The sequence below is a fragment of the Pocillopora damicornis genome, chromosome 5 (assembly GCF_964200805.1).
Source record: "Pocillopora damicornis chromosome 5, jaPocDami1.2, whole genome shotgun sequence".
In the NCBI taxonomy this organism is placed as follows: domain Eukaryota; kingdom Metazoa; phylum Cnidaria; class Anthozoa; order Scleractinia; family Pocilloporidae; genus Pocillopora; species Pocillopora damicornis.
Genome location: NC_142674.1, coordinates 4,525,698 through 4,538,118, shown reverse-complemented (window position 1 = coordinate 4,538,118; position 12,421 = coordinate 4,525,698). Strand labels below are relative to the sequence as shown.

Here is a 12,421-nt window from a genome sequence, read left to right as displayed (position 1 = left end):
TATAACAGCAGAGTTAAGCTAAGTCTGACGATCTATCAGAGGAAAAAAATATATGTATTTTTAACCCGAGAAGTATATCCCTCATTCTGAACTTTTTTTCTACCTCATATGGGGATAAAACTGATAAATAAATGAATAAATAAATAAAAATGGAAAGGGATATTTAGTCAGTGAGAGAAACTTTTCCTTCCATCTCGCAAAAGTGGTTTGCAAGTAAGTTCCCATTTCAATACTTATACATTATCCATTAAAATGTTGGTCAGAAAAAAAAATTGTTGGCCCTAGTATCGGGTGTTACTTAGGAGTAACACAAACTTTTTTTTCAACCACATAGGAGTTTTCGAAATTATATCCTTAGACTTTTAACCTAGGACTCGAAATTATATCTTTAGACTTTTATGAGGACAAGGTAGCTTTTTCTTCGTCATTTCTTTGACTGAAAGTCTACCATTCATAGGGAGAATTTTTAAGAAATAAATGACTTTTTTTTTCTCGAAATATCTCTAACAGTAAGCCTTCATCTGGAAGGTCATACGTTGAAATTCAGCCACGAAACGATAAGGAAATTGATAACAAAAAAATTAACCATCAACCACATCAATTCCCAAAGCGCTTCCTTACCCTTCGTACGTTAGGCAGAATTGGTGTGCTGTTCATTCCGATACTACCTTTGGCGTCAAAAATCGATTTAGACGCAACAATCTTAGTCATCGTCTCCGTTTTAGAATTTGAAGTCATTCGTCGTGAATCAAACCTCTCGTCGACAAATATAGAAGAGGAGAAGATAATTATATGAGCAGTTGGTTTTGGCGTGAGTAAAGTTTTGCCAAATGAAGTAATCAACGACATTCCCTTGACAGATAGTGGAGCAACTCCTTCGAGAGTGGGTGCGGTGTAGAGGGGCATGGTTTGTCTTGCTTCAATTGAAAGCCTTTCCTCAGCAGAAGTTGATATTGTAGACGTGGAGCTAACACTTCGAGTTGGTGTAATTAAATAGGATTCCACTGGTAAGAAGTCGTCACGAGTTTCAGATGGTTTGAATGTAGAAGTATGCGCTGCTTGTGCTGGTGTGAAATGTGTCCCATAAAGTGAACCTATGGATGGAAATGAAAAAAAAAGCCAAGTCCATAAAACGATTGTAAAGAGGACACTATAGTTAATTCTATTTATACTGTAAAATATAAATATAGGCTACTTTCAATAAAGAGTGTAAAGGACACAAAGCAATCCGGGATATATTATTTTGCCGTAGCACGCCTTTTCATTGGTCTAGTCAGAACCAATCAGATACAAAGCTTAAACTTATCCGCGCTTGAAGTCGTTGACGAGAGTTTAGTTTGAATTCACATCGTCTTCACTTTTCCTTTTTGATTTGCTGCCGTAATTATTTCGAGTTTAGTTTTTAGACATTCACTCTAAAATCGTTCTTTTTTTAATGAAAAATAGACTCAACTTACACCTTTCGGATCCTCTGAGCTTGAACAGCAAACAAGGTTTCCCAACGGGCGGAAGACACGTCAAACCAAGTTTTATAACGCGGCCGTTGAGGAAAGTAGAGAAATTTGAACCACCCACCTGAGAAATAAAAACGTGAAATGTTTGTGTAGATTCTTTTTCTTTACTAAAATATTCACCTAGAGTTTGCTTTTCGGCTTTTTCTTTTTTGCGGTGTGGCCAAAAGCTAAGAAAAAAAAACATTCAACAAAACTGCAAAACTTTATCTTTTGATCATGATGCATCAGCCTCAATCGGCCTCTGCACGAAGACCGTGTTCCTTTAGGTAAATATGGTAAGATAGATTTTTGAAAAAATTCCCACTAGAATAATATTTCTTATAATATTTCTTGTTTTGTGATTGATGTAACATTTACGGTGCAGACGTTTCGCTATAACAAAATCATCGCAGCTTTTTCTCAGCATAAACAGCCCGAATAGCTTAGTCAGGAGAACATAAACAGTTTATATATTGGCTGTGAATATATGAAAGTCATATATTTGAACTGCGGTTAAAGACGTGAATATGAAAGCGATTTAATAATAATGATACACTACTTAAACAGTAGTGAAAAGAAGGCCTGAAAAAAAATTCAGGCCTTCTTTTCACTACTGCTTAATACGTGTTCATTACTGCGAAGATCGCTTTCATATTCAAGTTTATATACTCTTCCTTCCGTCCAAGTGTCAGATGAGTAAAATCGACAATGATATCGAGCTACTTGCCTTAAAACTAAAACTGTCTGTAAACCTTCCGTGTAAACTAAATTTGTTCAAAACGCTCATGTTGTCGATTGAACGCCATATTCCACAGTCCAGGTACTCTGAAGTTGACGCATCAATTGAACAGTTTCCACTCGGTAAAAAAACCGCCTTTTCCTCGCCGTCCTGCAGAATTCTTAATGGATCGTTTTTGCGCTCCATTGCAAAGAGAAATCCGCAGTCTGTTGAAAGATGGATTGGTTCCACAAAGTAGAGCCACTTATACGCGTTTTCTTAAATTATTAACGGTGGAGAGTGGGGCGGGGGAGCTGTATCACTCTAAACGATAATTTGTATGAGAGGGGTGGTCAGGTGGAAGATCGAGGTTGAGGAAAAGAACAACCTTTGAACGATGTCCATCTTATTTCCATCAGCATAAGCCTCTCCCGCCTTTTATATACCGTCTTACACAATTCAACTCAGTGAATTTCTCTGTCAGTCATAGAAATTACCATCATTTCACGGCCCTACACTACCTTTCAACTCTTTTATCGAAAACAAGCGGTGCAATCTTCATACAGCTCGGTCCAAATAGGAAATAAGATTTTTAAATTTTAACATCGATTTCGACAATGGACATGAGCATGTGCCCTTAATAACAATGAGTAGATCGTTTTAGAGTAAACGATGGAAAGCATTTTCGGTGAAAAAGTATTTCAAGTCAGTGAAGGATTTTTAGGTCTTAGATTAAGACTCGGCAGATGTCGTTACGAGATTTTCTTTGAGGAAATTTTCAAACTACAATGAAGACTTTATCAATACAAACTTCAAACGTGTCAATAGAGTACAACAAATCGTTAGAAAGTTTGAATTCTTCGGTAGGTTTGAAGGGAGATATATGGTCTCAAACAGAGCAAGGAACTAATGACGCAAAACGTAATGAAAATCGTTCCAACAGTTATTGGCTCTTCAGATTCCAGTTGATCGACGACTAATCATTCAAAATGTTTTAATTACAGTGCCAAAGAGGGAAACTGATTTTCTTGATCAAAGCTACAAAAACTGGTAGACCATGAACGTAGATAATTCGAAGATCAAGGACTTTTCACTTATCGGTGATTCAAATGTCTCTAATTTCCACACTTCAGAAAGTTAAATTTCTAAACATTCCGAAATAGCTAGTTCCCTTTTAAACATATCTTAAGAAATGTTTAAAGGTTCTTTCGTGTTCTTTAAGCCAAGTTTATCTCATTTTCTTTTCTTTTCTGAAGAGACAATATCATCATAGTTATTCAATATCTTAAAACTGCATTATTGGGGTCGAGAATAGCTTTTGTGACGTAATTCCTATAAATACGGTAGTGCTTATTTGCATTATTAAACCTCCTGCTCAGAATTTTATCATAATTTATAGGGATTTGATATCATATCATCATTATGTGGCCAGGGTTCTATATTCCAGATATTTTAAGAAAATAAATTGTATTTTTGAGGCTCCTTAAACTCTCATGGAAGTTTCAGAGATGAAAAGCGAAACTTAGACAGTATAAAATTCCACTCCCTCTTGAATTTCTTGAATAAAAAAAATTACACAGCGGTTTTTCCACTTACCCTCTCTTTCGCGAAACTCTTCATTTTCAACACAAGTCCATTCACCATCAAACTGGCTAAAAGTTGAAGCTTCTTTTGTGCATTTACACATCTGTAAACACCGACTAGTTCTGTCTTGATCAACAGCATCAAATTCATCGCACTCAAACGAATCGTCATCTTTTCCACCAGTATTCAACCGAATTTTGTCCGTCATCTTGAAAAATGTCTCATTGCTCATATAATTGCCGTAAGTTCTATCAATCACCACAATTCCTGTTGTCATACATCTTCTGCTCGTTGCTATTGCCACAGTACCAAAAAAAATTACTAAATAGGCTGCTAGCATCGTTCTCCATAAACAGATAATCAAACTTTCAATCTTCTGCAAACGGTACCCAGGTAGGAACAAAGAGAACACAGTTTTTCGTGCGGCAAAATTGCATTTTTTTCCTCTCAAAACCTTTTCAATGATAATTTAACAATGCTATTTAAATAGAAAGTTCTTAATACTGGCATGAAATATCAACACGATACAGTTAATAGCTTTTCTTTTCTTTGCGGGATGTCCGTTTTCTGCCTTGGCCCTCATTCAATGAAAATTACACTTGTTGGGGTTTTAGTAGTGGAGGAAAACTTGATACATAAAAAACCCTCCTATTTCCAACCAATTACTGATCAATTTCAAATCGAATCTTAAAAGCATGTCGAAATCGGGGTTGAACGGTCAGGGAGCGCGGGGGGGGGGGGGGGGGGAGGATGAAGGATTAATATTGCAGGGCTGAATGATGGAAAAAAATACTTGATAAGTGTTCCATGAATCAGCAAAAAAGTTTCTATTTTCTTCTAAATCTTATAATCAGTAATTAACGGTATATTGTTTGTTTGACTTGTTTAAGTACCGCAAGGATACCTGAAATACATTTTGCCGAAAGTTTTTCTTCTGATTTTCATAACAGGTTGCCTATTTTGGTTGCTTACATTTAACTGAATTGACAATGTATGACTAAATTAAATTTGTGAAAGAATTACAAATAAAGCAACAGAAATGTTCACCAGAACATCACAAACGTTCTTCGCCATTTTGAATTTTGCATTAATTGTGTACAGAGTAGATGTGAGTAACGATACAATAAATCAATTCAAAGCTAGTTTAATACAATACTAAACAGTGGTAGCAACCTATGAGAGAGTATAGAGTGGAAACGACAGTTGGAATAATAAAAAGTTCTTCGGGTTCTCAGCTTAGTTACCGGAGTTGTGATAAATATCTAAATTTTCGAGCTCTTTCCTTCATCAATCTCGATAAAACTAATTTGGCAAAAAACAAAGAACTGATAAAAAGCCAAAAATCTGTTTAACAGAAAACTTCGATACAAAATTTTCTCAGACAAACTATACTTCACGTTTCCCTTTCCCTTCTGGCCCACAGCTTTCTGATAGCGAGCCTTGAATGAGAATTTCAGTCAAAATAAGCTGACACAGATATCTAAGTAAAACGACTAAAGAAGTAAACCAGCGGAGGCAACAAAAATAAGCTTTTCTTAAGGATCGAAAAAGCAAAAGGCACATATTACAAAGGGCACGTGATACAAAAGCATCCAATAGGGAGGTGAAATGAAGGATACAAAGGCACGTGACACGAAGGATGGAAAGAACACGTGGCACAAAGGCCACAAAACTCAGGTCAGGGTACTCAATATCACGGCACTGAAAACACGAAACAGAAATTTATCACGAAAATACATACTTTGTTCATTTCTCAGTGAATGCTCTTTGAAGTGATTAATTATCTTTAATGAGAGGTTGATAAAATGATCGCGTTGACTTCTGTAAGGGTTGATAACCGTTAACTTCAGCGATTCCCGCCACGGGCGTGCAGCCACCTCCTGGAGTGGCTACGGGAGCCTGGTACTCATTATTGGGGCTCTCTATAGAACAGTAAGAAGGCCCTTCTGTTTTAGGTCTTTCGGTCGCTTCGTCTTTTTTGTTTTGATAAGCAGTAGTGTAACTATAGCAGTATTCGTCGTCATTTTCCAAAGCATTTTTACCAGCGTTGTCTGCAAGTCTCTCAGCATTACGATCTTCCGTCATGGTTTCGTAATTTGCCTCATTTTCACGTGCTCCAGGCGGCGGGAAAATCGCCGGGCGCACGCCTCGAAAAACAGGTTCGTCATAATCGGAATCAGATCGTAAAGGATCGGAAGGCCGTTCGGAAGGAGCCGACAAAGCGGATTTCCCATTTGTATCTGTCGTGTTAGGGTCCTCTAACATATGATACAATGGCGAAGTTGGCGAGCTGGAAATGGCCGTCGAGTAAAGCACTTCAGGAGTAAAGGGGAAAAAAACAGAGGTGAATTACCAGAAAACTTCTAAATTTGATCGGAAACAGACTTAACTAATATGAAGACATTATTGTAGCTTAGTCTTCAGTTGTAGTCTCGTACCTCATTCGAGCGAAGTCTGGGAAAGATTGAAATCTCAGCCGACAGAAGTAAAGGTTTGAACGAGCGGACAGTATCGAAGAACTATGCTCTAATTTCGGGCAAATTCCTATCCTTTCAACGGGCTAATAACCTTCTTTTGCATAATGCCGATGCTTCGTTAACTAAATTTCAGGCTAAGGGTTGATTAAAACTGTCCGCAATTTCTTATAGACCGGTTCTTAATGTACATGGAAGAAGCACTTTTTACCTTCAGCAACATCATGATTTGAAAATCTGATATTTTCAGCTGCATTTGTAGAAAGGTACAACGGATTTCTTGAAGACTTTTCTGGTTGATGTTCTAACCAAATAACTTCTTCCGGGGGAGTGGAGTTGTTTTCAACTTAAACAGGACAAAAGTAATCTCTATTAGCCCCTTACACCTTAACATCAGCATGTAAAGTCTCCCTACTGTTCTCAATAAACTTTCTAAGGTGCTGACAAGGAGAATTTGTTTATCAATCAAGGGCTTCTTTAGTTTGTCATCATTTCCTTTATTCTCGTGACGTTAATGGGAGATTCATATGTGATATTGTAAGGAGAAATTAGATGCTGGTCACTCACAGGGGTAAATAGGTGAATTATATCATAACAGATAAATTTGAAGAGCAATCCATCTTCGTGGCCTTCCGCATCAAAAATGACGGCATTACTTAATTCGAGAACTGTCACCCAAAATATAAAAACTAGAATCCTTTCAAGTTGGATCGGGAGTCCCTCGTGCAGTTATCGGCAATGTGCGCAATCAAATGTGCTAAAAGAGCCAGAGATAATGCGAAGCCATCGTCCTCTTATATATATTCATGTCGACGATAACACGAATTTTCGTCTTTCAAACATATATAGCTTAACAGTGTACAGCTTCAAAAACCATTTAGAAACTTCTCTAAGAGACTCCTGATGTTTTTTACTTTGCCACTCCTTTAACTAGAGAAAGTAGTCATATGTTTCAATGTTTTTTGTTTCAATGCAGTAAATAAAGTCTTTTGTTTCAAAGTCTTTTGTTTCAATGTTTCAAGCTTCAAAAACCATTTACAAACTTCTATGTGAGACTCCTGTTGTTTTACTTTGCCACTCCCTTAACTAAAGGAAAGTAGTCTTTTGTTTCAAGGACAAAATACAATAAATGTGTTACCCAAGCAAGCCATACCTGGCACTTTAACTTGATTCAGACTTCCACGACTGGATCTTTTAGAAAAAATGATAACATGACAGCACTTCTTATTCAATAACTTGTGAATGGCATAACTGATAAAATGCTAAAAATGACAGACGTAATAGACAAATGGTTGCTCGTTTGATGGGTGGTTCGATCTTTTAAAGTTAGCGATGGACAGGTGGTTTCATTCGCAAATGGAACTGAATTTGATCATGAAACTGGAATAAAAATTTTGTCTTTAGGGACTTGTCAGAAATTAGCAGGGAGGGAGGGGGGGTGGGAATTTTAAATTTGGGTTCGGAAATTAGGTGACCCATCCCTGCAATGGGAGTGAAATTTGCTAACCCTCCCCTTGAGCTTGGCCTAAAATATCATGACCCTCCCCCTCTTGTATAAATGATAAAATCTAGTTCTTGCAATACACTAGGGTGCGTCAGTATTATGAAAACTCAAAATATATTTCTAATCTGTTCTTTGTCATGCTACATACATACATTTTCGATGACAGCATTAAGAGTCCGACTGATCACTCGACTCTCCTATTTCTCCCAATACAAAGTCTTCATCACTAGAACAAGTGGGTAATGCCTCATCCCCTTCATCTACCTCACATTCATCATGATCATCCACCTCTTCCAAATAAAGAACTTCCTTTTTCTTCTGTGGGTGAACCTCTACATGATCACGGGCATATATTTGCATGACCCTCCCCCTTTTAACTGCCCATTTTTCATGACCCCTCCCTTTTCTGAGGCTCAAAAAGTTGTGAACCCCCCTCTGTTTCCACCCCCCCTCCCCCCCTGCTAATTTCTGACAAGTCCCTTATTTTACATGTTCACACTGGGAACTTTTGAGTTGCTTGTTGGTCGAGTGGAAAGTTAAGTACTTGGTTGAATGACCGATTGATTAATTGCTTGATTGATTGACATTTCACGACTCAGAATAACTTATTGATAGACTACAGAAACTGTAGTGCTGCGTCAGTGCGGGTATTACAAGAAAATTTGTTTTTATCCTCTGAGTTGATAATGTAAATTGACAACCGTAAAGAACTTCTAAAGCTGCCGTTTCCAGCGTTTGCCCGCTGTCATAGCGAATTGCTGGGACGAATACTAGAAACTTCAGCTTTATAATCTCTTTGTAGATCAAGGCCAATTTATAATATCAACTCAGTTGATAAAACTAATACATCTTATATTATATTAAAGTTCAGATATAACGCACGCTGTCATTGGTTGAAACAACGTGCTCTATATTATCAAAGTACAGAACATAGAGCAAGAGAGCTAAAGCGTCCGATCATTTCTTAGACTTCTCTCTAGCTTTTGTTACTTAGGAAGCGACTAGAGCACTCACACTTCTCTCGTGCTCTAGCCCTCTCCTCAGTGCTTTACAACAGAACAGAGCACAGTCAAGGCTTCTCCATTTGTTAAATAAACTGACCAAAACATGAGAGATACACCTACGTATGAATAGATGGACGGACGGATGGATAGATTGATTAATTTTGTACTGAATTAATGGAAAGCATCTGTGCAAAGAAGAAACAAATGATGACGGAATGAAAAAGGAAAATATCGTCCTCTTGGAACAACAAAAAATATTTATTACTTACGAACGTCTTCGTCTCCGAAACCAAAGCAATAAAATTCCAAGTACAGCAACAAAAGCCACGCAACCCATCGTAATGACTAACACCAACGTAGTTTTTGATCCACTCGTTTCAGTGGCACCTTTGTCCTGAAAGATCAATACAGCAACAAAATAAATGATCGGAATACTTCACTATGAAAATGAAATTCTTCATGCAACGCTTAAAATACTTAATGCGTATGGGAACGACTCTGTTTTTAAATCTGATACTATCGAATGCAATCTTGATTACCTGTGACGTCTCGTTTACTATTCGTCTTGTGTCTGGTATGGCACTCGTGTATTCTACAAAAAAAAATATCCAAAATATTGTCATCATGAATTCTGTTTGACTTTGGAGTAAAATGAATCCTCACAACCCTTTCCTACATTACATAAAAAATAAAGATGGGACTGGACTTGGAATTCCTTCGGATTCAAACTCTTGGTACCGCAAGAACGTAATTCGTATTCAGATCTTATTTCCTTATTTACATTCGTTGCCACTGCTAGTCCTCTTCGAAGCCGTTCCTTGTGGTGTAACGCAACTTCCAAATCCCAAAGAACGGCGGCGAAGGAAACAACTTCGTTAGATTTTATTCGTTATCTGTAGAAAGGTTGGCCTGCTTTGCAATCGTTCTTTACGTTGTCACACAACACTCCCCCTGTCTCTGGGCAGAGCGTTACGTGACATTCGAAAGAATAGCTAGGAAGGAGACTATAAAAATCAAGGGTACGTGCCCCCCCTTCCCTCACCTGTTTGCACCGTAGTTCTCTCCTCGTTTGGAGTCGAGTTTGTTATTGTTGATGTTGTTTGAGGCGTGGTACTGATATCCTTTGCTGTCGTTGTTATTTCCACAGTAGTGGTAGCCGAGGTCAAAGCTGATGTCGTTGCTATTTCCACTGAAGTGGTAGCCGAGGTAAAAGCTGATACCGTTGTATACCTTGTTGCGTTATGGACATATGCAGTTGTTGGTACTGTTGTAGGACTTGAGGGGCAGCATTTACACACACAAGTTTTCCTACAGTTCTTTACAAGATCAGCACCAAAGGCCAACGTCCAACAGTTCCCCACATTACTTTTACAGTACTGGTCATTGTAAATGTTGACACACGCTAAGATGTGAAATCAATTCATAAAAAAGTGGTCAGTACCTCTCCTTCACAATACACCTTTCGTCTAAACCTAATCACGTTCTTTGCTGAAAATTCCTTCCCCCTGTCCCATCAAGTCACGTTGACGCTGCATTTTGTTCGAATATGTACCACCTTTTTTCATTTTCACGTCAATATCATTTCGATAAAAAATGCTTTGGGAATACTTTCTTAATATGATCAACCAGTCAGCACCTTGAAGGCGAGTACCTTCTAGGTACAATTTTCCTTTCTGACCTAAGCATCCATAAGGCCATTTATAACTGGTATCATTACGATTTCTATTACCGTTATCATTGTCATCTTTGTCATAATTACTACTATAACCATCATCATCATCTTTATTGTTATGGTCATTGTTATCAAAGCTTGTCACTTTTTTTGAGGAGGTCACGTTTACCTTAGGGCCCTTAATTGCATTGCTCAAAACGGGTACTCATTTATTAAGCTATGGCAAACGCGTTACCACAACAACAACCTTTAGAAAGGCCTGACTCACCCGGTACTCCAGAACACACTTTGCAGCTCACCGGACAATTATCAAGCATCCACAGAGGATTTTTTGAACACTCCCCGATACCAGCCCAATCGGAACAAGAGTTATGGTTGTCTGTACAAGCACCTGAAACACCATAAATGTTATCAATTCAAATCGGCCAAAATATATAAGGCTCACTCCTCGATACAAAAACGAAGAAAGGTTTGTCCGATAGAGGGTCTTACATCAGTGCAATTTCTTACTTGCATTTGGGGGTGTGCGCTCTTTCTTTTCTTTCTTTCTTTCTTTTTTTACCTGACAAGGTACGTCACGCAACGTTCTATGAGGAGAATTCGAGAAGAGGGCGTGTTGCGTGACTAGCCGAGTCCAAAGACGAGAGAGGGGCGGTGTCGTTCGTACGCCATTTCGTTCGTCTCCAGAGGAAAGCGTACTCCGACATCCGTCAGAAGGAAGTCATCTCGGGTAGATTTCCGATTACGAAATCCGAGCTCGCCCGATGTTGTCTTCGTGATGAAGGCCCTATTTAGCATATTAGACCCGCAAAACAGAGTAGAAACGAAACACGTGCTTCGTTTTCGCTCATGACTTCGTATTAGCCGTAAGATATTTGCTTTTTTTTTTCGTTGTTTACCTTTATTACAGACTTCACAAAATTTCTGCGATGCCTCCTTTTCACGGATGGCCGATTACAACTACAACATAGTAACACCTCCACGAAATCTGTCAAAACTGAAAAAAAAACTGCTCTTTACTGCTCTCTAGGTGTCACTATGTTGTAGTTGTAATCGACCATCTGTGAAAAGGAGGCATCGCAAAAATTTTTTGGAGACTGTAATATAGGTAAGCAACGGAAAAAAATGCAAATATCTTGACGCTAATACGAAGTATCGTACTATGTTCGACCTTTTCCGGGACTTCTTTTTAGCTTTTTCCCGATAATTGAAAGTGAAATTTCGGAACTGAAGCGAGCCGGCAAGTAGCAACAGAAGAATCAAACAAAGGTTTGTAAATATAACAGGCGCCGTAATTTACGTTATTAAAATGTGAGCAGATACGAAAATCCTCAAAGGAAGTGGGAAGAAACACTCGACTACGTCTCGTGTTTCTCCCTACACTTCTTTCGTGCTCTAGCCACTTCCTGCGTGCTTTATAACAGAACAGAGCACAGTCAAGGCTTCTCTATTTGTTAAATAAAATTAATGAATTCAGGTGTACATGCCCGGCTTACCTGATGCGAAAAGATGTGGTGGGCCTATAAAGACGAGAACAGTGAAAACTGATGCCACGTTGTACATGACCATCCAGTTTTAAATGAATTATCTGACTGCTTATTGATCGCCGGAAGCAAAAATGGCGTCGTTCACAAAATCCTAAGGTATTATGCATTATGCATTCAGTTCTTGAACAGAGGAAACAATGACAAAAACAATACATTTCCGTTGGGAAAACAGATTTGTTTTACAATAGTATGGGGCTGTGCGGAAACTTTACCAATCCTAACGCTGCCTCGGCTATATATAGAACAACAACGAGGTAGAACGAACTGTTTCCTTTTGCTGCACGACATTGAGGAGGAACATGTTGGTGTCATGCAGATATACTTGTAAATTCTTGTACCTTGTCTAAATTTATCAGTTTTCATACCACCCTCAGAGAGTGTTGACAGGAACATTAAACGTGAACATGAAAGCGATCTTCGCAGTA

General features: G+C 38.4%; 2 protein-coding genes across 3 annotated transcripts in view; both read right to left on the bottom strand.

The window, feature by feature from the left end:
* Positions 1 to 4,271, bottom strand: part of LOC113672527 (uncharacterized) — a 5,858-nt gene extending 1,587 nt beyond the window's left edge. Inside the window, exons 1-4 of one of the 2 annotated variants that reach the window (XR_016186544.1) lie at positions 3,808 to 4,271; positions 2,221 to 2,438; positions 1,458 to 1,575; positions 622 to 1,094 (exon numbers count right to left, since the gene is read on the bottom strand). Coding sequence is in view for 1 of the 2 variants with exons in the window: in XM_089206241.1 (XP_089062367.1) it covers positions 622 to 1,094; positions 1,458 to 1,575; positions 2,221 to 2,438; positions 3,808 to 4,135 (1,137 nt within the window). In the remaining variant the exon portion in view is untranslated. The remainder of the gene's footprint in view (positions 1 to 621; positions 1,095 to 1,457; positions 1,576 to 2,220; positions 2,439 to 3,807) is intronic. The other variant, XM_089206241.1, reaches the window with a different exon arrangement.
* A 652-nt stretch (positions 4,272 to 4,923) lies between these two features.
* Positions 4,924 to 12,350, bottom strand: LOC113672525 (uncharacterized). The gene is made up of 9 exons (XM_027188816.2): positions 12,218 to 12,350; positions 11,946 to 12,091; positions 10,718 to 10,840; positions 9,820 to 10,179; positions 9,317 to 9,369; positions 9,047 to 9,171; positions 7,423 to 7,460; positions 6,481 to 6,615; positions 4,924 to 6,110 (listed from the first exon to the last, which is right to left on the bottom strand). The coding sequence occupies exons 2-9, from the start codon at positions 12,016 to 12,018 to the stop codon at positions 5,572 to 5,574; spliced, it is 1,446 nt and encodes a 481-aa protein (XP_027044617.2). The 5' UTR covers positions 12,019 to 12,091; positions 12,218 to 12,350; the 3' UTR covers positions 4,924 to 5,571.
* Positions 12,351 to 12,421: the final 71 nt, after the last annotated feature.